This window comes from Eschscholzia californica, unplaced genomic scaffold, assembly GCF_041429995.1.
Source record: "Eschscholzia californica isolate CP2 unplaced genomic scaffold, dmEscCali1.0.p SCAF_3, whole genome shotgun sequence".
Lineage (NCBI taxonomy): Eukaryota > Viridiplantae > Streptophyta > Magnoliopsida > Ranunculales > Papaveraceae > Eschscholzia > Eschscholzia californica.
The window spans coordinates 17,551,569-17,578,420 of record NW_028238420.1 but is presented as its reverse complement, the minus strand read 5'-3'; the positions used below and the strand labels follow the sequence as shown (position 1 = coordinate 17,578,420).

The following is a 26,852-nucleotide window of genomic DNA, read 5'->3' as shown; positions in this document are numbered from 1 at the left end:
GAAAGAACTCTTATTTCTACGGAATAAATTTCGTGGAAGACTTTCCATGGAACTCTTTTATTTCCATGGAATTATTTCCCTAATATCAAACACAACCGTATATGTATTTTGACAATTAAAAACTAATATTAGTGGGTCACACTGATGCAAACATGGAACGAGATGTAGACTCCAAAGAGTCCACATCAGGCAACCTATGTACATGTTCAAGGGAGATGTGTCGTGACAATCTAAATTGTAGAAGTATGTCGTATTAGCTACAACGGCTGCAAAATATATTGTCATTATATAATGTTGCAAGAGATGTTATAAATGCAAAGACTATTAGAAGATCTTGGTAAGAAAGGAAACAAATATGTTATTCATTGGGATAGTTAGAGAGTCATCTACCTCTGTAAGAATTTAAGTTTCCTTCCAAACCCAATAAATGTAAGATATCAGTAGATCAAAGATGTTAATGAAGAAAAAGATTTGAAGATTGAGAAAATCCACACTGACTAGTGACTGCAATGGTTCAAATATGATAACATTATCATTGCGAAACAGCAAACATGAATTGTGTACTGTGTAGCAGAGTTTAGGGATGGTAGGCCCCTCTTCATAAGTCGGAGGGGGAGTTTGTTGGGGTCTCTTTTAATTAAAAGTAGTGGTGGCCAACGGGTCGTGTCGGCACGAAAATGGACCGGCACAACCCGTTTATAAGGCAACATAACGCCGCACGGAACGTCGCGTGTCGTGTCGTGCCGACCCGTCACGGGTCGTGGCGGGTCTGGGATTTTAAGCCCCCAGACCCGTCAACCACGGCACATTAGGAACGGAAACACGACACGCCACGACCCGTAACGTTCCTAACCCACCACGGCACGCTAATCCGTTAGAAACGGGTACTTAATTTACAAAACATTATTGTTATTGTGTTGAAAGTAGTTGTTAATTGATAAAATTAATTAATAAAATTATTAAGTAATAAAATAAACATAGACTCTAAAGTTTAAGCAAATATCACAACGTTTGACTTGAAAATTATTTAGTGCTTTCTTTTGTTACGTTTGGCAACAGCTAACCCATTAGCCACGAACCAGCACGGAAACGACTAGGACCGCCACGGAAACGGCACGGCAACGGCTAGGTCGTTGCCATGGGGCGTTTCTGTGCCAAGACCTTGTAGTCTGGGCACGGCACGGACGGCTCAAAGCCGTGCCTGGCGTGGCTGTGGCGTGTCTAACACGCCACGACTGTCAAACGGGCCGTGCCGCCACGACACGGCCCGTTGGCCACCACTAATTAAAAGTACTCCCATTTGAAATAAAATTTTCTCTAGTTCTTTTTTGGGGTGAAATATGTTTCATAACTCTAGCTTAAGAATGGTATTCCATTTCTATTTCAACACTTGCCTAATTGTCGTTATGAAAGTAATACAAGGGAAAGATTGTTTGTACTTTCATATCCGAGAAATTGGAAGGAAATTAGAGGGATTTTTCTAGAGTTGTCCCTTCAAGAGATTAAAAGAGATTTCAACTGAAAAAAAGAACTTAAAATAGAATAATATAAATTAGAAGGAAAAATAACTGTTGATCCTGAAGCAATTTGGATTTGAATTGTACTTCTTCAACAATTGTGGTAATTTAGAAGTTATTCAAATCCAAAAAGTAAGAGATCTATATTTCTCCCTCTTCTACATTCACCCACCATAGTTTTTTTTGTTAAGAATTACTATCCAAGTGATTTTTACCTTCTGAGCTTTTTGCCACCTTAAATTACTTGATGCCTCTATTTTTTTACTTTCACATCTTTTATCTAAGTATTTGTGAACAAATTATTTCAATTATTTTTTCTAACCATAAAAGGTAAGTAGTAGGAGATATAAAAATGTAGCTAAAAATAGTAAGTAGTGGGTAAACAACGACGTGTTCCAGTGTAGTCCGTGGAGTGAGAAGATGAAAATCTGCATAAATCTGGAAATGAGAAATTTATAAAGATGTGTCCTGCAACGTCGATGAAATTAACTTCATATTTTCTAACCCAATATTACTTCCTATAAAAAATAAAGCAGAATCAAAGATGTGTCTATTCTACCATTTTCCCCTCTTGTTTTACAACATTCGGGAAAACCAAAAGACCCTGACAACAAGAATGTCTTCTGGGAGTATCGCAACCTAGCCATTTTGTGTATATTATATGCACAAAGCCGACAAGCATCGCATTCTACCTTGTGTAGAAGTTTGCGAACGCGACGCCAACCACATTCTTCCCCTATCACCACATCCACCGCGTCGACCTACAGAATCCCTCCGAAATATGAAAGGAGTATCATTTTTACTGTGTCCCACTGCCTCGACGCCGTTTGCTGGACTTTCTTCTTCTACTTTCACCTCCCGAACCACGAGTATCAGACCAACCAGCCTGACCACCCTGTTGTTGTTGTCCATTGTGGTATGACAATTTTTGGTGATTGGGATGTTGATAATAAGTCTGTGTTGCCTTATTGAAAAGTGTTGCAAGGTAACTTTTCGACATGCTGCCGCTCTTGGTTGGACCCATCATCTGTCTCTGACCCTCTAACCCCAAGCCTTGCGAAGGCAACCCCTCCTCATCAGTTGCGCAGTCGTCCTCTTTCGAGCGTGAAGCTATCCCCAATAGACCATCATGTTTGAGAATGGTAGCTATCACAGAAATAGATTCCCTAAGATTGGGAGGAAGATCTCTCCGCGGATGTTTTACCTACAAAACAGATAAATAGATTATCCGCCTACATCATCAGAACAAGAAGTAGATTCTACCCATTTTGAATTCCTGACATTACCATTAGAATATGAGAAATAAATTACCCATTATGAAGCTGTCAGCAGCCGAATAGTTTAACGAATAACCAATATGCATCACATATAACCATGGGAAGGCCAAGTAGCTCCTCAAACAGTACATATAAATACAAACTAGTAGACGAGAGGAAAAACTTACTTTGAACAAGATTGCAGCCTTTAATCGCTCCCTCAAGCAATACATCTGAGCCACAACAAGTGCCGTTGACTCAAACTCGAGCCAACGATCAATAACGACAGTAACGGTATTATCAGGGGCCGCCATGATTAGCCCAGCTCGTTTCCCTACTGATGCTGCAGCATTCATCTCCTCGTCACTTCCAAATGCTTCATCGTCTTCTTCTATGTCACTGCTCTCCTCATCTTCCTCTTCACCATAACCCTTTGGAGGAGCAACAACAATCTCCGTGGCAAGTAAAAATAGGGGGTATGGCCCGACAATACTAGTGTTCCTTATGTACATACCCCCATCACCCCGGGTTATTTCATCGTACATCAGTAGTGGCTGATTCTTTTTGGATGCAAAATTACAAGAGTGCTGGTGTAGCCGAACTTTGGAAGTACTAGCAGTCTCCACGTAAGGCCTTTGTCTACCTTTGTTGGGAAGTAATTTTCCAACCATAGGATACATGCCTGCCACAAGAACACCATGAAGTACACCTATATTACGTGCGTTTACGCTACAACCAGATACATCCTCTGGGATAAACCCTTGTCGGGACAATTCTTTCTGGAGCTGATTACGCATTCGAAATAACATAGTCATGGTACTTGAGGAGACAAAATACTGAGAACAGAATTGGGATTCTTGACCCTCGTTTCTTGCTTGCCTCCAACATTCGAATGCTGCAATTACTGTTAGCTGATCACTCATCCCACCATACATAGATGCAAACTCAGCTTTAGCATCCAAAGCTTTCTTCTTTTGATTTGGGATTGTGGGCAGAACAAAGGGATCTCTAAAATCAGAAGCACATGCGAGCGTCAGAGCTGGGTCTAAGCAGTTCATTAAAATGGAGAAAAGAAGCATCTTGCTTGTCAAAGGGTGCACTGGTAGAGAACCAAATCTCTCTCCAAGTTCAGTAAGAGACTCATCAACTGTCAAGGCTCCTATTTCTTGAAGAATGACTGTTGCATTACGTATTGTTTCATACACAGGAGGATCCAAAGTCTTCTGTAAGAAATCTGCTATTTTGCAGTTTGGATCAAGCATCTTCACCTGCAAAAAATAGAAAAGATACCCCGTTAAGTAACAAAATGTCATTGCTGGTGCCTGCAAGTTATAGTGAAACATCTGGAAAAGAAACTAGCGTAGATGTTGATACACATTAGTAATGGCAGGAGAACATCACAAAGCGGTCTAGGCGCTACTATTTCCTCAGTCCTAATAATTTTAAACATGGCCCGGTAACATGGGCAACACCTTTCAGTAATTGTTCCATCCACTTAGGTATTTAAGGTCGTCAGATATTCGAACAAAGAATTAATCTTCTTTTTTTTGGAAAATTTGAATTACTTCAACACAAGTATTTACAAAGAACTAGGGGAGAACTCAAAATATGACCATGTTACATTATAATCTGCTCCCACTTGGACACTAAATCATAATACAACAAATCCTTTGCCCAAGGAATTGACCTGCTCCAATGGAACAGAAGGGCAAGAACACCCTCCACCTCCAAGATGCTGTTCAAATTTGAGTCCTTAAAAGGGTTGCCATTCCTATGGCTCCAGGTTGTCCATATTATCGCTGAGGGAACAAGGTTCCATGACTCTTTTTTAACTTGTTAATTGGGAGAAACCTCCATTGCTCAATGGTCTGTGATGCTGAATTTGGGGGAGACCATTGATTCCCTGAGGATGCAGTGAAGTAATTCCAAACCCCTCTGGCTTTATCACAATGCAGTAGTAGGTGGTCTGCTGATTCCTCCGCATCTTTGCACCGTATGCATCTATTTGGGATAATCATACCACACTTCTTCAAGTTGTCCGTAGTTGGTATTTTGTTTTTAATTGCAGCCCACCACAAAACTGACTCTAGAAGGAATCCTAATGGTCCAAATGCTCTTATGATCGGAAGATGATGTGGGACCAAATCATTAATTTTATAATCATGAAATATATGTACAATTCAGTTATATACCGACGAGTATCCCAACTTATTATTTATGCCTAAAAATTGGAAACGCTAATTTATATTATATTTATATATATATAACACAATAAATATATATCATATACTATAAGTAGAAATAAATCTTACAATTTACAAACTGAAAAATGATTTGAGATACAATTTACAATCTGACAACATTTAACATATACCACGAGAAAACAACTTCCTGAAGATTATTGAAGTATTTAACTGTACTTGTCAGTGATATGCCTGACGCTGTGAAGGTCAAAGCATTGAACTCATTAAATTACGCTTTTCCATTGTACCTTATTCATGTATTGGTCTAATTGTCTAAAAGTTTTGTAATCAAAACACCACTTCGAGTGGGGTATAACTAGTATATCTATTTTACTGTTAGGAGAGCGATAAAACTGCTATTACGTTTATCATGCCAAATCGGGCAAACCAGCCTTAGGGCTAGGCTGAGTGCTATGAAGCATTCTTTTACATCTTACTTCAACGCCCTTTGGATCCAATTAAGAATCTGAACTGGCTCAGCTACTCTTGTATGCTGTTAGTTATTTATTCATTCAAGGCGTTTCCAGTGTAATTTTGAGTCTTCGGCAAGCGCTAAATTACTATGTTTATATGTACTAGACATTTCATATGTTCCCTTGATTTCTGCAAGAATATGAACATAATGGTCGAACTGTCTTAACATTTTCTGCCCACTAAATATATTCTAGAAACTGTTATCATTGTTCAAACTTTTAAAATTAGTGGGTGTACAATGGCACAATCTATATTCAACGAATACCTGTAAGCAGAGTTCTTCAATTGGCATTCGTTTGATTTCTGGAACTTGATACTCTGGTAAGGATGATGCTCGAGCCTTTGAGTAAAGATGGTAACATACTCCTGCCTGACAACGTCCTGCCCGCCCTTGTCGCTGTTTTGCACTAGCTTTCGAAACCCACGAGGACTGAAGTGTTGATACATTATTATAAGGATCATAACTTTTTTCTTTCATCCGACCACTATCTACAACAAAAACGACATCGTCAATGGTAACAGCAGTCTCAGCCATGTTTGTCGAAAGAATAATTTTACGACAACCATGCGGCGGTCGTCTGAAAACCTTTTTCTGTTCCACAGATGGAACCATAGAATGCAGAGTAAATATCACAAACTTCCTAGTATCTTGAAAAAATGGGTGCGAAAGTAATTTCTCTCGGGTTTTATTTATGTCGTCCCATCCCGGAAGAAATACAAGAATAGCCCCGTCTTTAGAATCACTGCATATTTTCTTTAATAAACGCTGTATGAGAACTGTATCAATATTTTCTGGATTGACAGTAGAAAGATAGTTTTCAAGTAGCTTTTGTTCTTCCATTGACTTGGAAAGGAGACTTGAATTCTCAATGTGGCGTTTGATTATTTCAGCAGCTTCTCCTTGATTTTCTCGTTCAGCCCATTCTAAAGCTGTTGTTCCATCCCTGGCACGAATACTGCAATCTGCACCTAATGAAAGGAGCATGCAAACATCCCCAACTCTACCCTTTCCAGCAAGCACCATTAATGGTGTGGCTCCAGTTGATGAATGTTGATAATTATATACTACCGAGGTTGCAACTGGGGAGACTAATTCTAGAAGGGGATCGAAGTCATCACTAGACCATGCAAAGTCAATAGCTTCATCAAGGGCATCTTTATAATCTACCGGTGACTCAGTACTTTGCGCTGAAGAATCAATATCACTACCACCTGGTTTTAGGATTGAAAGAACATCTTCCAAATAGTAAGTCTCGACCTGAAGCATAAAAGAGAAACAGATTACAAAAAAATAAAGGAAAAACCATGAAAAAATAAACAGATACTTAGTCTGATGGAAAGATATTCACGGGAAATGTAAAACCAGGGACACGGATAACTGGACATCCACCAAAATACTGAGAAAAACGTTCAGCATCGAGCGTGGCACTCATTAGAATCTGTTGATGCAATGGTCGGATTAATTATTAGGAAGTGGAGAATTACAAAGCTAATTATCATATAACATAAAATAACACAAAGAGTTAAAGTTATAAGTAGACGTAAGCACAGGAATAACAAATTTACCAGGCGTAGATGAGGATATGAAGGAAGCATGTCCCTGCAAGAAAGCAATGACAATGATGAGAAAGTATTATCAATTAAGTACGCAGATCAAGATTATATTCCAAATGACACTGCATGTTTTCACCAGTCTTTGATCTTCGCCTTTATTGTATTTTCAGTTACATTATGTCTTATGGTATAAGGACCCATCTAGGAGCACCTAAAAGCCAGGTGACCACGACATATTTATTTTTCTTCTCATGTTGAATGTTAATTGTTGCGTATTGGATACTTGAATTGTGTTGTATTAAAATCAGCATTAACAGACAAAGGCGGACCTACTACAGGTAGGAACAAGGGAAAAAAGACACATTGGACATGCGGCCACAAACCCATGCGCTGAAGTGATAACCAGATATTCTAAATGACATGTGTAGTCCTCGAGTTACGTCAATATAAGAGAGTGGAAGCCAGTAACCATTCCATTTATCTTGAACTTTGTGACACCTATGTCCACCTAGGCTATGTTTGGCTTGTGCGCAAAAAAATACAATTACCAAATCGTGTAATGCTATACCTGAAAACTGCAGTACCTTACTGTATTGCTTGGTTGTCAGAATAAGATTAACAGAGATAGATTTTCTTTATAGATTATGTAATTGATGATTCCAATGGGAAGGGGAATCGGGAATCCACCCACTTCCCTGGGTTTCGGGTTCCTCCCTGAGGACAAATAGCATTCCCCTTTGAAACGCGACTCATGCACTCTTGTGCACCAAACACCATAATGGAATGCTTTTTTTTTTTTCCTAGTAAGCGCATCTCATTACCGCGAGCCAAACATGGTCATACCAGTCATGAATCATGATCCATGTTGAAGTAACAAATAAAAGCAAAACAAATATTTCTTACCTCAGAATTGCAAGTATAAAATCAGAGAAGCGGTCTCTTTCATGTATTTCATCCTACATGGATAAGAACGAATAAGAAAGGGTCACGCAGAACTAAATATGGAAACAAATACATAAAAAGTAAAGGAAAATGACTATTAGTCTACATGTGTTCTGATGATCATCAAGCTCACAGTCACATGTAATATCAGAAATGAATAATCTACATGTTTCTGATGATAATTAAGCTGACATTATTATTTGTGACTGTAATACGTAAAGGTCTCGTATGATTGTAAGCATATTAACTGTTGTGAGCTCGATGGACGATGATCATCAGAAAACATGATTATTCATTTCTAATAATAAATAATGATGCCAGCTTTTCTCCATATTCTTGATATAGGACTTGAGTTCATAACCTGACTGATTGCTATAGTCATCAAGAAAAAAGGGGTGCGGAGTGTAGAGGGCCATTCAAAACAGAGTTGAGGAATAACGGGACCTCACAAAATGGAAAGTGGGTAATGGACAGAAGGTATTTGGAAAGATAGGTGGGTATCCCAACTCTATACATCAGTGCTGATTCGAAAGAAAAAACAGTGGAGCAATGTATAATAAACAATAAGGCACATGGGATATTCAATTGAGAATGAACCTAAGCGATTGGGAAAGCCCACTTATAGCCGAACTGCTAGGGGTATCCCTAACAAACCAACCAGATAGTAGGGTATGGAAGGAGAAAGAAGATGAGGAAATCAGTGTACAAAATTACTACATTAGGAGGTGCCAAGAAGCTCGGATTCTAAGAACAGATCTCCATAAGTCGATTGAGAGGAAACTGTTCCCCCGAGAATTAGTTCACTGTCTGGGAGGCAACCATTCAAAAGCTCCCCACAGTTAATTAGCTAAAGCAAAGAGGGTTCAATATAACAAACAGGTGCATTATGTGTAAATAGGAGGAAACAATAGACCATATTTCCTTCACTGTCCTGTGGCAGAAAATTTATGGAGATACTGCACTGGAACGGCAGGAATTAACTGGTGCAAGCCCAAGAGGCCAAGACAGTAGGTCAAGCCATCGAGCAATGGGATGGTTTGAAGATGAAGAAGAAGAAGAGAAGATCTATTTGGAACATGATTCATAAAGGCTAAAGCTATCATCTAGAGCATATGGAAGGACCGAAACAACAAACTTTTCAAAGGGGAAAACATAAATACTACTATGGATACAGATAATGTCAAAGGAAGGTTGTTTCTTTGGTATAGGAGCCAAATAGATTTCAAGATGTATTCTTACATTCACATTGTAGTGTTGGGAGGTTTGGAATTTGGATGATGTAACAAGTCATCACATCATTTCACTGCCCCATTGTAAATATTTTTCTTATTGATAATGCAAAGTTTTCAAAATAAAAAAGTAGAGCTACTGCCTAGTACTCAAAGCCTCATCTTTGATATCAATGGATAATTAGATGCCACTTCTAACTACTTGTTTTGAGATGGAACATAGTTAATTATGTACACAATGAATCAGACAAACTAAATATCATCCTCAAGTCAGCCAACATTCTTATGATCTAGTAGGCAATTAATTAATCCATCAGAATAAGCATTTGCAATCATGGAAGATAGGATAATTACCACAATGATGTGGGTAAGCTCAGAAACACTTCGATTTATAGTTTGAGTTTTGCCATCTTCATTTGATGTGCTTACGCCTTTTTCAACCAGCACCCTCAAAAGAACACCATTTGTGCAAAACATAATAGATGAGTCTTTTCCCCCTTTAGTCTCCAGCCGTATCTGATGTTTTATACAAACTATTTAGTCAAGTCAAGAAGTAAATATGTAACATAGTAAAAAGAGTCCATCATTTAAGGAATAATACTGGAAATTTGCATCAGCGCGTGTAGTTATTTGAAGTGAGGTATTTGTGGGCGGGTAATAATTTTTAGCTCGTTCTCCAATAAAAGAAAGAAAGTTCAAGTTTCTACTTCTCAAATCAACAACAAAATTTCAAAAATCAAATATCATCTTCTTTGTTTCCAACAGTACAAGTTAGGGTTTGGAGTACTTGAGATACCCCAATATAGGGTTTAGGATACTTGAGATCCTCCAATTTAGGGTTTTGGGAACCTACAATTTAGGGTATGTCTACAAATTGGGGGTTAGGGTATCGATGAGGGTTTCTCATAATTGGGGGCCTTGAATGGGGGTTAGAGTTTATCAGGAATTTGGGTTTTTTAATGGGGGTTATGGTTTGCCTGACGGAGAAGTAGAGAGCCAAACTCGAGTCTGAAACTCAATCATGGTTGTCGTTCTTAACTAGTGAGAGAAACTAGTTAGAAATAGTGTGTTTTCCGTGCATGGATATAACCTATGTTTACAAAAGTTTTTTTCAGCCACAATGTGATTTTCTTTGACAATGTGAGGCAGTAAAAGTGGCGTAGCTTCAATTTCATATATTTCAATGCAGTATTCTACACAATGTATTTTATTCTGTTAAATTTTTTTTTGAAAAGTTTGAATTAATATTAAGGGAAAAAAGGATGTACAAAAGAATTGGTTGTATCACATCTGAAGATGTTACTTCATGATAGCCTCCCAATTAGAAATAAAGTCTAAGTAAGACAGGCTCTTCGCCCAACTCATGTTTCTACTCCAATGGAAGAGAAGACCAAGGACGTCCTCCACTTCGACCACTAATTTCCTAGGAGAATCATTAAAGATGCCTAAGTTCCTAGCGATCCAAATGGACCAACAAATTGCTACAGGGATTAACATCCACAAATCTCTCCTAAGCTTCCTGTGAGGTATTTTCCTCCATTGGATTAGCAAGTTGGGAAGCGAGGAAGGAGAGCACCACTGAAATCTCGCTGCCTGGATAAAGAACACCCATATCCTTCTAGCCTCCTCACAATGTATAAACAAGTGGCTAATAGACTCCCCACTCGATTTGCATCTCGCACACCAATTAGTTAAAATCATGCCTCGCCTCTGCAGAATATCCATAGTTGGTAACTTTCCCAAGGTGGCCGCCCATAGAACAAAGCTCACTCTCGGAGGTATATAGCTAGACCACAGTCCTTTGAAGTTTACTAGCTCTTTATCGATTGATCCCTTCGCTATGATCCTGCTATAGCAGTTCTTCACCGTCAAGTCCTTCTCGTCTTCTATAATCCAGACCTTGGTGTCGCCCTCGTTACTCGGTCTGTACTTATCAAGCAGATCCATCAAATTTGCATAGCTCTCAATTTCCCAGTCATTAAGGTTCCTCCTAGTCTTGATGACCCAAGTATCATGGTCCCGATCATACATATCCTGCACTGTGGACCCTATGGAAACAGCGATGCGATATATAGCTAGATATCTCACTTTGAGGGGTTCATGTAAACACCAAGTGTCATGCCAGAACCTAATGAGGCGACCATCTCCTAACTTCCATTTAGTGATTTTATCGAACTCCTTTGCCACCCCAACAACGCCTTTCCATACCCCACAGCCATATGACGATTTGATAGGTTTATGACCCCAACCTCCTTGCACCAGCCCATATTTTTCTATGATGATGGTCCTCCATAGAGCTGTATCCTCCTTGGCTAGCCTCCAGAGCCATTTCGATAGCAGGGCTTTGTTCATGTCCTTGAGGTTCTTAATACCTAAACCCCCTTCTTCCATATCTCTGCATATTAGGTCCCAAGCCACCCAATGTATTCTCTTAGAGCCTTCTAAGTCATCCCACATGAAATCACACATCTTCCTGTCCAAAATCTTGAGAATCGAGCAGGGAATGCTAAATAATGACAGGAAGTAGAGAGGTAGAGCTGATAGAACAGATTTAATGAGTGTAAGCTTACCTCCCCGAGATAACGTTTTAGCCTTCCATGAAGAAAGCCTCTTATTGAACTTCTCCACCACAGGGTCCCACAGTGATTTGCACTTATAAGGCTGACCCAGAGGGAGCCCCAAGTAGCTTGTGGGAAGCTTACCCACCTCACAACCAATTACCATAGTGCTAGCAGAGACCGGTTGATGCGTAAGGACAGGGAGGATAACTGATTTCGTGTAATTGACTTTTAGGCCCGAGGCTAGTTCGAACCAAATGAGGATATCTTTCAGCTTCCCAAGTTGGTATGAGGAATCATCTAGGAAGAATAAGGTATCGTCCGCAAATTGTAGGTGATTGACTGCCATTCCAGAATCCTTTACCTTGAAGCCCTTAATCCAACATTTTTCTTCAGCCACCCTCATGCAATGACTCAAAACTTCAGCAACTAATAAGAATAGCAAAGGGGATAGGGGATCCCCTTGCCTAATACCCCTTGAGCTTTGAAAAGGATTGGTAGGATTTCCATTAATCAAAATGGAGAAAGTAGCTGAGCTAACACACCCATAGATCCAAGCCCTCCATTTGTAACCGAATCCCATCCTTTCCATTATCTGGTACAAGAAATCCCAAGCAACTCTGTCATAAGCTTTTTCCAGGTCCACTTTAACTACAAGCCCTTGATTACCCTGTCTTCTCCTGGAGTCTATAATTTCATTGGCTATTAGAACCCCATCAAGGATTTGTCGACCGGCTACGAAGGCCCCTTGGAATGGGGAAATGATTTCATTGAGAACCAACTTAAGTCTAGAAGCTAAGACTTTAGATATAATCTTATATACCCCACTGACCAAGCTGATAGGTCTAAACTCAGCTAGAGTGACAGCATTCTCCTTCTTAGGAATCAACACAATAAAAGTGTGATTCAACCTCCAATCCAACCTGGCTGTGTCTGTGAACTCCTTGACTGTAAACATGAAATCCTTTTTGATAGTCTCCCAACATTTGATGAAGAAGCTGATAGGGAGACCATCGGGTCCGGGCGCTTTATCAATTGCTAGTTCCTTCATAGCTTGTTTCACCTCTTCTTCATTAATCTCTGCTTCCAACATCTTGTTGTTGTCGAAATTGATCTGAGGGAGCATCATATTATCGATAGGGGGCCTCCAAAAGCTGCTCTCCGAATAAAGCTTGCTGAAATGATCGATTGCTGCACTCTTAATATCCTTCACTTCTTCAATCCTAGTACCCTTATGGTTGAGCTCGCTGATTCGATTTGATCTAGCTCTGCAATTGATGATTTTATGAAAGTAGCTTGAATTCCTATCCCCGGCTTTAAGCCATTGAACCCTAGACTTTTGGCGGAGACTTATCTCCTCCAGGTTGAGAAGCTTATGAAGAGCCATCCTATCTTTCCTTCTGGACTCGAAATCCTCAGGAGAGAGGTTGTTACCTTCCTCCTCCCTATCCCATACCTCGATTCTTTCCTTAATCTCTTTTACATCCTTCTGAAGTTTGTTGTACTTTTCTTTTGACCAAGCCTTCAATTTATCTTTGATGTACTGGATTTTGCCCCACAAAATGTAGCTAAAGTTGCCTTGACAAACCGGTTCCTCCCACCATTCTTCGATTTTCTCTCCGAACTCAGGATCATGCATCCAAATCTCTTCCAGCCTGAAGGGGGGAGGGTCAGACTTGACTACTTCAGTCCTCAACAGAATAGGTGAGTGATTGGATATTGTTCTAGGAAGAATGAGTTGCTCAACCAGAGGGAATTTAGCCTCCCAATCGGAGTTGATCAAGAATCTATCTAAAACACACATAACCAGAGGGAATTTAGCCTCCCAGGGAATTTATTCTGTTAAATTGAGTTGTTTATTGTACTACAACTGTACAGCACATTGGATATTTAGAAGTAAAGTTATGGGATATTAATGATTTTCTTCAATTGGTGACTACCTCTACAAGTTAAAGAAAATTAAGGGAACATCTATATTTTACCTCGAGGTGTGCAGATCAATGCGCACCTCATGCACCTCTTTCAACATTACACATAAGATTGTATCAAATGCACAAGCACAGATTCAACACAAAAAATGCACAAGTACAACTAAGTACCAAAAAGATAAGGACTGTTTCATTCAAGGGAGAAAATCAGGTCGAACGTGAGAGTAGGCGGACATTTTATAACAATCAATTGCTAGAGGTGGTGCTATCTATGAAGTATGAAACAGGAATTAAAACTTACCTTGTAACCAACGGTGTCACCGACATTTTCTCCTCTCTCATAAGCAATTCTCTCAGCAACTACAGAAAAATTCTAGCCCGTGAGTGCAATACAAAATGAATAAAGATAATTAGAAATGAAAGTAAACGAGATCTATAAAGAAAAGAAGAACGAAGGTCATGTCATGCACCTGACGTAGCTGATATACGTCGAGGTTGAGTACACACAATTTTACATGCCTCGCCCTTACCCCACATATGGTCCAAAAGATATTGTGGAACCTGAGAAAATAAACAAGCACTTAGAAATGTATTCGAAAAAATTCAAGAGCAGAAATCTGACGAATCACCCCACTCTTATATTTGGAATTCCAGAACAGGAACACGAGCATGCAAGTAAACCCACTTTACGCCAAAAAAATTACACAAGAGACTGAGAACATTTTTATTTCACTCGCATAGTCACGATGATCTAAATAAATAACAAAAACCTAATTTAAGGCATAAGTTTCTCGACAAGACCTAGTAAAAAATATTAGCCAGTGATGAAGTGTATCACCCACATCTCAGCCCCCTAATTATTAGACAGGCTTTGCGCTGAACATCCATTTTATTAACGTATAGGCATACTGATGTGAACATGTAGATAGAAGCTTCAATGCAGGTCTACATTTGATATATTTCTAGTTTGACCTGCTCCAACAACATATAGTGAAAGAGCTACTCTTGATCAACAGCTCGTCCAATATTTAAAAGTAGTTTTTCCGCCTCAAGACGAGCTGCTCCGAAAAAGCGAAGAGCCGTCTTAAGGCGTATTCCTCGATGCTTAACAGGTGTACAGTAGTTCTTTTAGAGGAAAGAAATGTTACCACATTTATATAAAAAGATATCATGAAGAATCGAGTATTGAGAAAGAAGAATATAAATGTTGTTATTTCTTGTGTTACACAAACTTAATCAATACTCATATAGTCATATGTTCTGGTTTTCGATTGTAAATGTGTACACCTTGGGGCAAAAGAAATATAAACGTTGTTATTTCTTTATATTTCTTGTGTTGCAGAAACTTAATCAATATTCATATGTTCTGGTTTTTTTATTTTAAATGTGTACACATTGAGGTAAAAGCAGACCGAGTTGCACTTTGTCTCGCCTCTAGGAATAAGCATCTACCAAATTTAAAACATCGAAATCACCTTTTACATGGTATAAGTCTCAAATCAGACACTTCACATGTATACTTCTTTAGCTCTTTTTATTATATGTTTCTTTTTTCGTATCAAACACCCTGAGTTCTTAAATGGGGTATTATGTGACGTATGCCACATGCTTTTATAAAAAAAGAACTTCTACCGTACATTTAAACTGTACTTGCACAAAATCCATGGTGGGACCACGACAATGAATGTCAACAGATTTCCACCAAAACATTTACATTTCCTACTCACGCAGCAGGAAATTTCACATGGTGTTTCCTTCATATATATTTCCACCAATATGTTCAAAATAAAGAAACATGTAGACGAGCAATATGTTTTGACAGAAATTTGGACAAGATTAGTAGAAATGATTAGGAAATTAGCTTCCACGCAAAATTTACGGGAAATTCAGGATGAAAAATAGAAATTAACGGTAAATAATCGAACTACGAAATAAATCAAAAGAGAAATGGGGAACAATCAAATCTAAATAAATCTGGGGAGAAAGATGAAATTTTAAAATAAATTTGACCTTGACCATGTAATTTACACGAACAATTTAGATTAATATATTTGGGTAGAATGTAATCATGGTCAAAAACTTGGAAGCAAAAAAGAACAAAAGATAAATGGCCTGAAACTAGGAACAAACCTACCCGCGTTTTATCTTTTTTCATTCATTGATGATGACACTTCGTAACTTTCTCTATTTCAGATAGATAATAGACTATCTAACATGAGAAACTGATCAGCTAACTTAGTTGAAAGGTAGAACCACTTTGCAGGTTGAGTAATTGCAGAAAAAGAAGCAAAAAAAAACTTACAAAAATATCAACTGTTCCCAAATTAACTAAATCTTGTTTCATGCTTTAAAACAACGACACACCGGTAAACTTAAAACATTGAAACAAAAATTAAGAATCATGCTAATAACATTGAATTCAGACAGTAAGTTTCACGCAAGTTATATTAAATTTACCAAAAGGAATAAAAGCAACCAATTACCTGTGTGGTCTTCCCGCACCCAGTCTCACCAGATATAAGCACCACCTGCTTCGAAATATAAAATGAACAAAAGATTATTAGGAAATAACAGATAAGCTTAAGAATTCAAATCGCGTTTAGAGCATGCCAAGGAAAGTTCAGCAACAAAGATACCAAGATAAAACTTTAGCAATAGAATATCACTTGATCATTTGGGTTGGTTCAAGTTATCATATGAGATAAGTCGAGCAACACTACATTCAGCATAATGGATAGTTCTTTATTTTCAAGAAAAAATCAATTTACAAATTGTTTTTTTTTTCAATCATTTAAATTAAATTGATAGCTCAATTTACAAATTGTTGCAATTGCATAGGCAGTTGGTAGTCGGTACTAACCATAACCAGCGACGATGATGGTGTCAAAGTATTGGTTACAATTCAGGAACCACAATTCTAATTCTCCTAATAAAAACCTGATCTATCAGAGAAATGTATATCATGCTAAAAGTGAAGACAAATATTAGGAAAAAAAAGTACACAACGTGGGTACTCCTCCCTATTCCCTAATATCTATTGTCGAGTCAACACTGATATTAAAAAAAACACTGATATTCATAGCAGAAACTTGGATACTCCAGCCACCTTTATGAAAGATTTAATAATATGCATACGAATGAAGGACCACCAAATACGACTCCTGGTCAACAATATCCTTTGTGCATATGATGTGGTTGATCCAAAAGTAGTAATATGAATACAATGAAGGACCCATAACAAAGACAAGAAAATGTATATAACCATATGCCCGTGAGACCTTACTAGATTATTCACCTGCAATATTCGAGATCTGTCTCGATGTCCATGTTATTGTTACGTTGTAAATAAATAAGCAGATGAAAAGAGAAGAAAAATAAATGGCCATCTTAGACGAACAATGGGATCCCTAGTACTAGTAAAAGAAACAGGCATGCCACACACAATTTTAATTTGATTCAGCGACGTTTATTTCCATAAAGAACATCACTACTTGCTATTAAATCCAGTTTTAAAACTTTAACAAGCTACTTCAATCGGTTACTAATTCACTTATAAGCTAATATCTTAGAAAACTTATATGCCAAATGTGAGTAACATCTACATATAATCTTCATTCGCCAAATATCCATTGTAAACATTGCATGAGTAATATGTATATTTGCACAACAGTACCGAAGATCTTATTTAATGTTATTATATATAAACTGCAAAACATAGAGGATGGTAGAATAATATAAATGCAAATGGTTGATGAACCTGGTGAGATTCTAATGTAGACGTGATGACATCCTGGAAAGATGCAATTGGAAGCTTAGACCTCGCTTCAATAATCTGCAGCAAGGGTTATTACAAACTTCAACAAAAAGGAAATAATCTTTCCACAACAAAGCTTTGCGAGCATGTGAGAGAAACTTTTAGTAAATCTAGTCTTCAGGATAAACCTGTCTTAAGTTTTGGCCATTTTCAACTCTAGAAGCAAATGACTCCATCTTCTTTCCAATTTCAACTTTGTTCATTGCAGGTTTGCAGAAGCTATTGTCGTTCCTCCTCTGTCCTTTGTCAGCATGTCCAGTACGTCCCTCAAGCTGACCATTGCTCAGCTCAGCAGCATCAGGAGGAAAACGAGTAAACAAGGTCTGCAAAGCTTCGTTAGAATCTTCTGAAAATGTCAAACAGGCTAGGGTTTCATTTGCCTTCTCCGCATGAGTACCCTTATCCTTCTTTCGACATTTGAAAACAGAAACACACCGCTGACTACCTTTCCTGTTCATGTTGAGATACATGGAGAATTACTATCCAAATTTATGCAGATTTAGTTTTGAATCACACCACAACTTTTTATAGACTACTAAAAGCATTTGTAATCTTGTAAAGGATACAAGATCATGTATAGCAATAGAGATACATATAATCCTCCAATTGAAAAGGTCTGAAGTTACACTTTTCAAGCACAACCTAGCATGTTAGATTCTTCTAAAAGCACTGCCTGTTAGTGCACGTACGAGAACATCTTAATATATTTTTGAAAACATCTTACTGAATGTCCAAATTTAGAAATAAAACCATATTAACTCACCCAGAACTTTTTGACCGCAAACCCATTTTCCTGCACAATATGTGCACAGCAGCCCGTTCAGGATTTGTAAGACCAGGTTCAAACGTAAGAACTGCAAGTTGGAAGCGAAGGGATGAAATCAGTAAGGAAGATTAAAGAGATCTTATCAGTTGTACGGATCGTGAAGCATCAAATGCATAAGAAACAAATACTACTCTCTTATCAAAACATCTCGAGTAAATTATTATTGGATGGGAACTCAACATAAGAAAACAATAGGTAACTTGCAAGCGAAGTGCTGAAATGTACTCTAGATGTTGGCATACATTGCCTTCATCTCTTTCAATTGGTTTGTCTAAACATCAAAAACCAGTACAACATTTGAAAGACAAAATATATAAAATTAATGAAAAAAATCCAACTGAAAAGTCTGTCTACAGATCTGCCATTAGTAGATAATAGCGTAAAATCAGCATATAGACAAATGATTGGGCCTAGTAAACTGGAATACTGAATACACGTAGACAAGGTTCCACAGAATGATCTTCATTGCCAAATAATAAAAACTGGAAGTATATACGCCAAGAAATGGGAAGGATTCTTTAATGAATATATCCATTAATCAATCTTCTTCCTGTGGGGCTTTTTGCATTCTGTTGTTATCACTGGTTCACCTCTAGTGATTAAACATTGATTTCAAAGAAAGGATATATGAGCGCATATATATATATATATATATATATATATATATATATATATATATATATATATATATATAATGTTTGGGGAAGATGGTCCGCATTAAACTTACAATAAAAGATCTGTAAGCAAGACCAAGCTAAGAAAGATAAAAAATTGATTATCATTAGCAAGAAGAGGAGTATGAGAACCCATGTGGATCTAATCTTCAGCATCTAGAGTTCTAGACGGTGTTTCAAAAGACAAATACGACCACAAGCAACACAATTCAGTAATAAATGATAGGGAATCCCACTTAATGAGTCAAGATGAATTCTTAACATATAGGATTTGAGTAGTAAGATTCAAACCATCAATTGTAGGATTCGAAAATCAATGATGGGCCATATTCAAGCTCAAAAATCATACATAAGCAATAAAAGAAGTACACAGATATAGACTAATCCTATGAAAATTCTGGTTTAGGTACGCTGTTATTAAACTAACCTAATTCACCATCAATAAAAACTCAAGCACATTAACTGGAAGCAAATAGTCACCATCTCTTCTATTAAAAGATTTTTACATTTAAGGAGGGAGAGAAAAAGGAGAAATTCTACCTAGGGATGTCATTCAACTCAAAGTATGCATCCACTAATCCGAAAGAAGAAAAATAATTTCTTACAATCTCCATATTGTAAATTTTTAATAACCGTTCTTTTTGTTTGAATCATTTGAATGAAAATTCAAGTAGGAGGTGGAATAACCAAATATGTTACAAAGTAGACTATAGGTTATGTTACATTATAGTATTCTCCCAGATGAACACAAAATCATAGAACGACATTGACATCATGGACTTAATTCTTCTACTCCAATGGTATAGAATCCCTTTGCCCTTGTCATCCTTGAGGATCATGTCCATTGTCGATTCTTCAAAAAATTTATTGTTTCTATCCTTCCAAATGCACCAAATTATGATTGTAGGTATCATATTCCATAGTTTCTTCCCTTTCTTTCTTTTTTCTGGTCAGATCCCATTGTCCCAAAGCATCTTGGATATGCAGTGGCTTGCACCAGCTTGTATTTGCCGACATCAGGAAGTAGTTCCATAGGTCTATATTGACTTTACAATGCAGGAACAGATGATATGTCGTTTCTTCCTCAGTCTTGCACATTAATGCATTTGCTTGTAACTTGGAAACCCCTGAGGTTTAACTGATCCACAATTGGACTTCTATGCAAGCATGCAGCCCAAATGGTTATATTTACTCTTCTCGGGATATGCTTACTCCTCTCGGGATATGCTTACTCCAAATTAACTTATATGCTTGTATCTTTAACTCCCCCATGATGTTAATTGATCTCTGATACCAATTTTTCACTGAGAGAACATCGTTCTCTTCTGTTCTCCGAACTTCGGAATCCACATTATCCTTAAGCTAAGCAGTACGACTCGGCCAAGTCAGCCGAGTGACTTGGGACTCGGCTCAGACTCAGACATACACCGAGCCGAGTCCTGCCTAGGGTATGACTAGGATATGCCAGATTTTTTTTTTCCTTTATTTGTCACATATGAATTCTGCTTTTGGAAGTACTCTAGAAATACCAAATTTACTGTTTTTGTCAAAAGATTATTAGTAGTAAGTTGCAAGTACTAAAAAAGTTTATTATTAGTAAGTAATTAAACCTTTGGAATACCAAAAGATTTTTTAGAAATATACCAAAACATAGTCATAGAAGGTTGCATTTTAGTAGTAAGTAATTAAAATCTTTAGAATACCAAAAGATTTTCTAGACATAAAAAGAAAAAGCTTATTAGTAGTAAGTATTCAAAATCTATGGAATACTAAAATATGTTCTAGAAATAAAGTATTTAAAATCTGTTGAATACCAAAAGATTGACTCGGGCAGACTCGGCCAAGTGACTCGGTTGACTTGCCCCCAGACTCGAACTCGGACCTTGGCCGAGCTGAGTCCGAGTCGGACTGCTTGGCATGTAGATTTATGACTTTTCAACATATCCATTAGGTGCGAGTAGATAGGAATTTCTCAGTCGTTCAAGTTTCTCCTAAGGACCAAGTCCCAACTGTCATGCTGCTCGTTGAAGATTCGGTATACCAAGGCCTCTTTCTGATTGGATAAGGCATAGATGGCCGGAAACCTATCCTTTAAGCTGATGGTATTACACCAAATGTCGTCCCAAAATCTGATTTTTTTTTTTACCGCTACCCAGTTTCTATGTAGGGAGTGTATTGAATTCCTCCAATCTGTTCTGGAGTACTCTCCACACTCCAAACAATAAACTTGTTTCTTGCAACTTCTAATCCATAGCTTTTTTTCGATTAATATTATTTCAAATCTTCAAAAAAAGAAATCCATAGCTTTTCTGGTTCTCCATACTTTTGCACTATTATGTTTGTGTTCCTCCATAAAGCTTCCTCCTCGGTTGTGAATCTCCAAATCCATTTGGAAAGGAGTGTGTTATTCATTACTTTTAGGTGATTCACCCCTGGGCCACCTGGTTTGATCTCTCTGCATATCTTGTTCCATGTTACCCAGGGTAGTCTTTTCTTGTCCTCTTGATCATTCCAGAAGAAGTCGCACATTTTCTTCTTCATGCACTGCCATAATTCAATAGGTATGTTGAATAATTAGAAGAAATAAATTGGGAGGGCAGCTAGAATTGCTTTCACCAAGGTGAGTTTCCACCCCTCGGAGAGGTACTTGTGATTGAACCATTCTATCACTGCAGAAGCTGTAAACGAGATGAGGAATCAGCCGTACACCTATTCTTCAAATTTGATAAGGCTACATTCCTATAGTTCTTTTTCTCTACCTTCTGTGTATATCCTCCTTTCTTTTTCAATTAATATTATTTCAACGTTTCAAAAGAAAAATCACTGGATCCCACAGTGCTTGAGCTCTATAGCCTTGCCTCAAGGCAGACCTAAGGAAGTAGGTAGCTTTCCTACCTTAACAACAGAGTGCATTGATGAATGCATTCCTAAGAGGTACTATGGAGTTGTGATTAACTAGAAATAGGAAAGCTTTATGGTAGTTCACCTTTAATCCCGACGTCAGCTCGTACACGACCAGTTTATGCTTTAGCATTACCAACTGTTCAATATCCTCATCTACGAAAAATAGTGTCATCTGTGAACTGAAGATGATTGATTGGTGTGCCATTTGTTCTTGCTGTAAAACCTATGACCCATCTTAGCTCTTCAGCTTTCTACATATAGGAACTTAGGACTTCAGCCACCAAGAGGTAAGAGGAACAACAGACTGACAAAGGGGACAGAGGGTCCCCTTACCGAATACCTCTTGAGCTCTAGAAAACACAAGATGGGTTGCCATTCAAAAGGATTGAGAAAGTTGTTGATGAAATACAACCATAAATCCACCTCCTCCATTTGTAACTGAACCCCATCTTTTCCATGACCTAATAGAGAAAATCCCATCTGATTTCATCATTTGCTTCCTCCAAATCTGCCTTGAATGGGAGTCCATATTCTTTGTTCTTGGTCCTTGAGCCTATGAGCTCGTTAGCCACCAAAACCCCATCCCATATTTGTCTTCCTTTAACAAAAGTCCCTTGGAAGGGAGATATCACCTGGTGATAACTTTGGAGTGCCTATTGGCCAAAATGTTGGAGATGATGTTATATGTGCCTCTGACCAGGCTAATAGGCCGGAAATTTAAGAATCTCTCTGATTTAGATTTTTAGGTATCAGTACAATGAAGGTCTAATTCAATCTCCATTCCAATTTAGCCGTCCGGAAGAACTCTGCTATAGTGGCTAGCATTCCTACTTTAATAATGTCCAAACAATGTTCATAGAAAGCTACAGACAAGGCACCGTAGCTAAGCTCTCCTATGCTCCGACCACTTCCTCTTCTGTACATGGAGCTTCCAAGATGCTATCTTGATCTTCGAACGGAGTCTTAACGTGCATATTCTATTCCTTTCGCCGGTAGAGGTTGCTGAAGTAATCCACTGCTGGCTTTTAAACTCATCGTTTTCTAGAAGCATACTATCTTCCACCAGGGTGAAGCTGATCCTGTTGTTTCTAGCTCTACAGTAAATGTTGTCAAATCGCAAATCGTATCGTAAATCGATTTTTTACTTTAATAAATCAAATCGTCAAATCGTATCGTAAATCGTAAGATTTAAATTTTATCAGGTGTTTATATTTCTTATGCATAATATATTATGAAATTTATTTCAAATGATCTATTAGGTTAGTTATTCATTTTATATTAAAAATATATTTAATTAATTAAAGTTTATGAGTTAGAATACAACTATTTCCACCAAATATAACATTCGCTTACATTTACTTTGGGCTTAAACATAATAATTTCATACAGGAAGGTCATTTTAAATGCTAATTTATTCTTCCCAAATTCCAAGAAAAAAATGTGAGCTGTATTGATAAGACTTTAAAGAACGTTTTAGAGAGAGAGCTTTCTTTCTCTGACCCGCTAGCTGTCCATTGAACATGTTTAGTAAAATTTCTAGAGAGGGAGACTAAACCAGAAATTTCCCTCTCTCTCTCTAAAAATCTCGAAAGAAGACGACAGAGAAGAAGCCTAGAAACCCTCTTCATCTATTCTTCGACAAGTTCATAAAACTTTTGAAGAACCCTAGAAATCCTCTTCATCTATTGTTTTCTTCAATTTATCTGAATCGTGGGATTCAACCTGAATCCCACGATTCATGATTTAAAAAACGATTTCGCATAAAAATCGCCCGATTCGGTGTAGATTGCGATCTACAGTGCGATTCAAATCGAAATGGGTACGATCCGATTCAGATCGTACGATCTGAATCGAAAATCGTACGATTTTGACATCATTGTCTACAGTTACTAATTTTATGGAAATATGCCGAATTTCTATCCCTTACCGCAAGCCATTGCACTCTACATTTCTGCCTAAGGCTCACCTCTTGGTCATTCATCAGTTTATGGAGTTTTGCTCCTAACTGCTTTCGGGCAACTTGATTCCTGTTGTGACTGACAAGTACTCTCCTCCTTCCTATCCAATTCGTGGATATCTTTTTGGATGGAGTTAATATTAGAGTTAAAGGCCCAAAATTTTTCTCTAGACCACGGCTTTTTTTAATCATTTGAATTAATAGAAAGAGAAAACAATACAAGGGGAGGGAGCTAAAAGCTCAAAAGGAACTAAGAGCTGCCCTCCCAGAGGAAAGGAAAAACCAAACGACAATAAAATAGGGCTTTTTCAACAAGTCCTCCCAGTGTAAAATAAAATCCAAATAAGTTAGACTTTGGATTAATTCAAACGTTACTGAAGCGTATTCCAAAGGGTCTTGCACATGGTTTGTCCACTTTACCTTCCACCATTCCTTAACCTCAGATTCGAAAGGCGGACGGGTATGGTTTTCTACCTCACTGCACAAGAGTATAGGAGAGTGATCTGAAGTTGGCTTAGGTAGAACCAACTGCTCCACCAGTGGAAATTTGTCTTCCCACTCCTGATTGATAAGAAATCTACCCAAAAGACACATAAAGCTATTTGGGGAGATATGGAAGAATAGGAGTAGAATCATTTTTGAGAACGAAGGTTATGGCACCGAGGAGACAATCAACAATATTCAACCCACTCTTTACCATTGGAGCAAACAACTAATTTGGGCCAGAACGCTGTCTCCAGTAGATTTCACTGTTAACTAGGAGGCCTGAATTAGCACAACGTAACATCGGCCATCCCTAGTCTCCGCAAACTATTTGTGCCTTAGCAGGCTCCATCTCTTAAGAATCCTGTTTATCTTTGTATTTGCTTTCTTCTCTCTGATTTTAATCAATTCTATCAAAAAAGGGGGCAGTGTATTGGGTGACTCTTAACAGAACTTTCTCAGCTAATAACCCAATTTGATTATACAATATGTCAATCTCACAATTCAACATTATGCCCACCACAATAATCAACATTACTTTTAATTTTTAACATCAGTTCGAGCTTTTATAACATCACCACTTTTAGAGGACCACTCCTAAGCAAAATGATTTTATTACTCTCAGCTAAGAACACTATCAAGGTTTTTGTTGATGAAAATTTCAAACCAAGTTTGGCAATTGTTATTAACTCTGATTCAAACTACTAATTAGGACATCAATGGTGCAACAACACGAAAGACCCATGATCCACTTATAGGGTCTACAAGTCGACTGGACCAGCACCTTGTGTTGATTAGTTTTAGGCAGTGACTTCACTATGGTTTTTTCAATGATGAAGTGTGGGAGGCATGTCTTAGTTGCGGGTGTGTGGGTAGTTATAGGTAGTTATGTTGATTTTTCTAACATCCATTGGTCTTATTTTGCTGCCTGATAGCTCGCCAAAAATAATAGATGCCAGATTATATACCAAAACCTAGCATTAAATGAAAATGTTGGAAGATTCAGACAATTAGTACCCAGAGAACAATTCATATCAAAACTAAACCCCAAAATTTAGAGAAATTGTTGATAAATTAATAAGTATCCAAGAGGAATGAATTAATGAATATAAGTATACAACAATTCATGCAAACCATGTACGATGATTAGTGAAAGTTAAACAAAGAAAAGTGACAAATGGGCTTGTAACCAATTGGTCGTGAGGATCACTCTAAGATATCGAGAATCCATGGGTTCGAGTCAAGGTAGTACACTAGTAGTAGTTTCCCCTCTTAAACATGTAACTTGTAGGTGTATGTATATGTATTAAATAAAGTAAAGGTACCCCATTTCATGCCCTTTACGGTCTGTAATGGTGCATATTCTGTCCTTTAATGTATTGATGCCATATAATTTCATCAACACAAAAAGGAAAAGGAAATCAACCTAAACTGGAATAGTGAAGATATTAATACGAAATACAAGAAGTAGAGAAAGAACCTTCATCATCCTTTTCACGGAAATCAGCAAGGAGATTAGATATTTGAACTTGAGAGGCTTCGTCAATAGTTATAGGTTTTTGTTTGAAATGTTGCCCTTTCTCTTTCTTCTTCTGTCCATTTGCTTTTGATCTCGTCATTGTTACTATTGATTGTCTTCCCACTCCAGATTATAAATGAACAAGAACAGGAGAAAGGAAGGGTTCCTAACAAATTAAAAAAAAACCATTAATGATTGTCTTCCAACTCCAGATTATATGAATGAACTAAAATACAAAGCAACTTCGACAGAAATGAAACAGAAGAATAACAGTGTTTCATGACGTACAAATAGAAGAATAAGATAGTTAGAGAGAGAGAGAACCCTAATTCACTTGCGAGTGAAAAGAAGCAGCAAGAACGGCTGGAAAGACGACGAGCAGAGGTCAAGAAAATGACTTTCTTTTTGGCTCGATAGTTTCGTGCTAGGTTTCAGTTTTCTCAGTTTGGGTGAAGTCTGAAATTTTGAGTTCTTTTAGGTTTCCTGGGTGGTCGGTCAGTCGGCTAAATTTCCCCTTTCTTTTGTGAAGGCACAAGGTTCTGTTTGATACACTCTTTCCCTAGGAAAAGAGAATTATTTTCTCTTAAGGTTGTGTTTGATAGCAATCTAGGAAAAGGAAAAAAAAATAGAGAAATTTTTACTCCGAAAAACATTTTCTCTAAACTATTTTTTCCTATTTTCTTCTGTTTGGTTAGCTAAGAAAAAATATCTTATTTTTTAGTGTCTCTTTTCCAATGTTTGGGTAACTTATTAGAGAAACAAATATATGCATGACCAGTAGTTGTGTTTATTCATGATTTTAGTACACGACAAAGAGATAAGAAGTATTGTAAAACAAATATGCATGACCAATGTTAGTGTTTAATGCTATTTACGACGAGTGATACCATCCATAGTCTTAATAAAAGTTGCGTCAATACGGAAAAATATTATGACCAATGTACTATATTTTTTTTGTTGAAAATCATGTACTA

General features: G+C 37.6%; 1 protein-coding gene across 2 annotated transcripts; it reads right to left on the bottom strand.

Moving 5' to 3' along the window:
* Positions 1-1,930: 1,930 nt before the first annotated feature.
* HVT1 (helicase in vascular tissue and tapetum) lies at positions 1,931-26,590 on the bottom strand. 2 transcript variants are annotated; one of them, XM_086670379.1, is made up of 15 exons: positions 26,203-26,590; positions 25,840-26,044; positions 18,279-18,369; positions 17,644-17,965; positions 17,459-17,533; positions 16,185-16,229; positions 14,172-14,262; positions 14,003-14,061; positions 9,570-9,731; positions 7,948-8,000; positions 7,057-7,090; positions 6,840-6,929; positions 5,756-6,748; positions 2,962-4,041; positions 1,931-2,721 (listed from the first exon to the last, which is right to left on the bottom strand). In XM_086670379.1, exons 2-15 carry the CDS (start codon positions 25,976-25,978, stop codon positions 2,317-2,319), a joined length of 3,639 nt encoding a protein of 1,212 aa, XP_086526505.1. In that variant the 5' UTR covers positions 25,979-26,044; positions 26,203-26,590; the 3' UTR covers positions 1,931-2,316. The 2 variants fall into 2 exon arrangements, with proteins under 2 accessions (XP_086526505.1, XP_086526506.1); XM_086670380.1 differs by having other exon boundaries at positions 26,167-26,441.
* Positions 26,591-26,852: the final 262 nt, after the last annotated feature.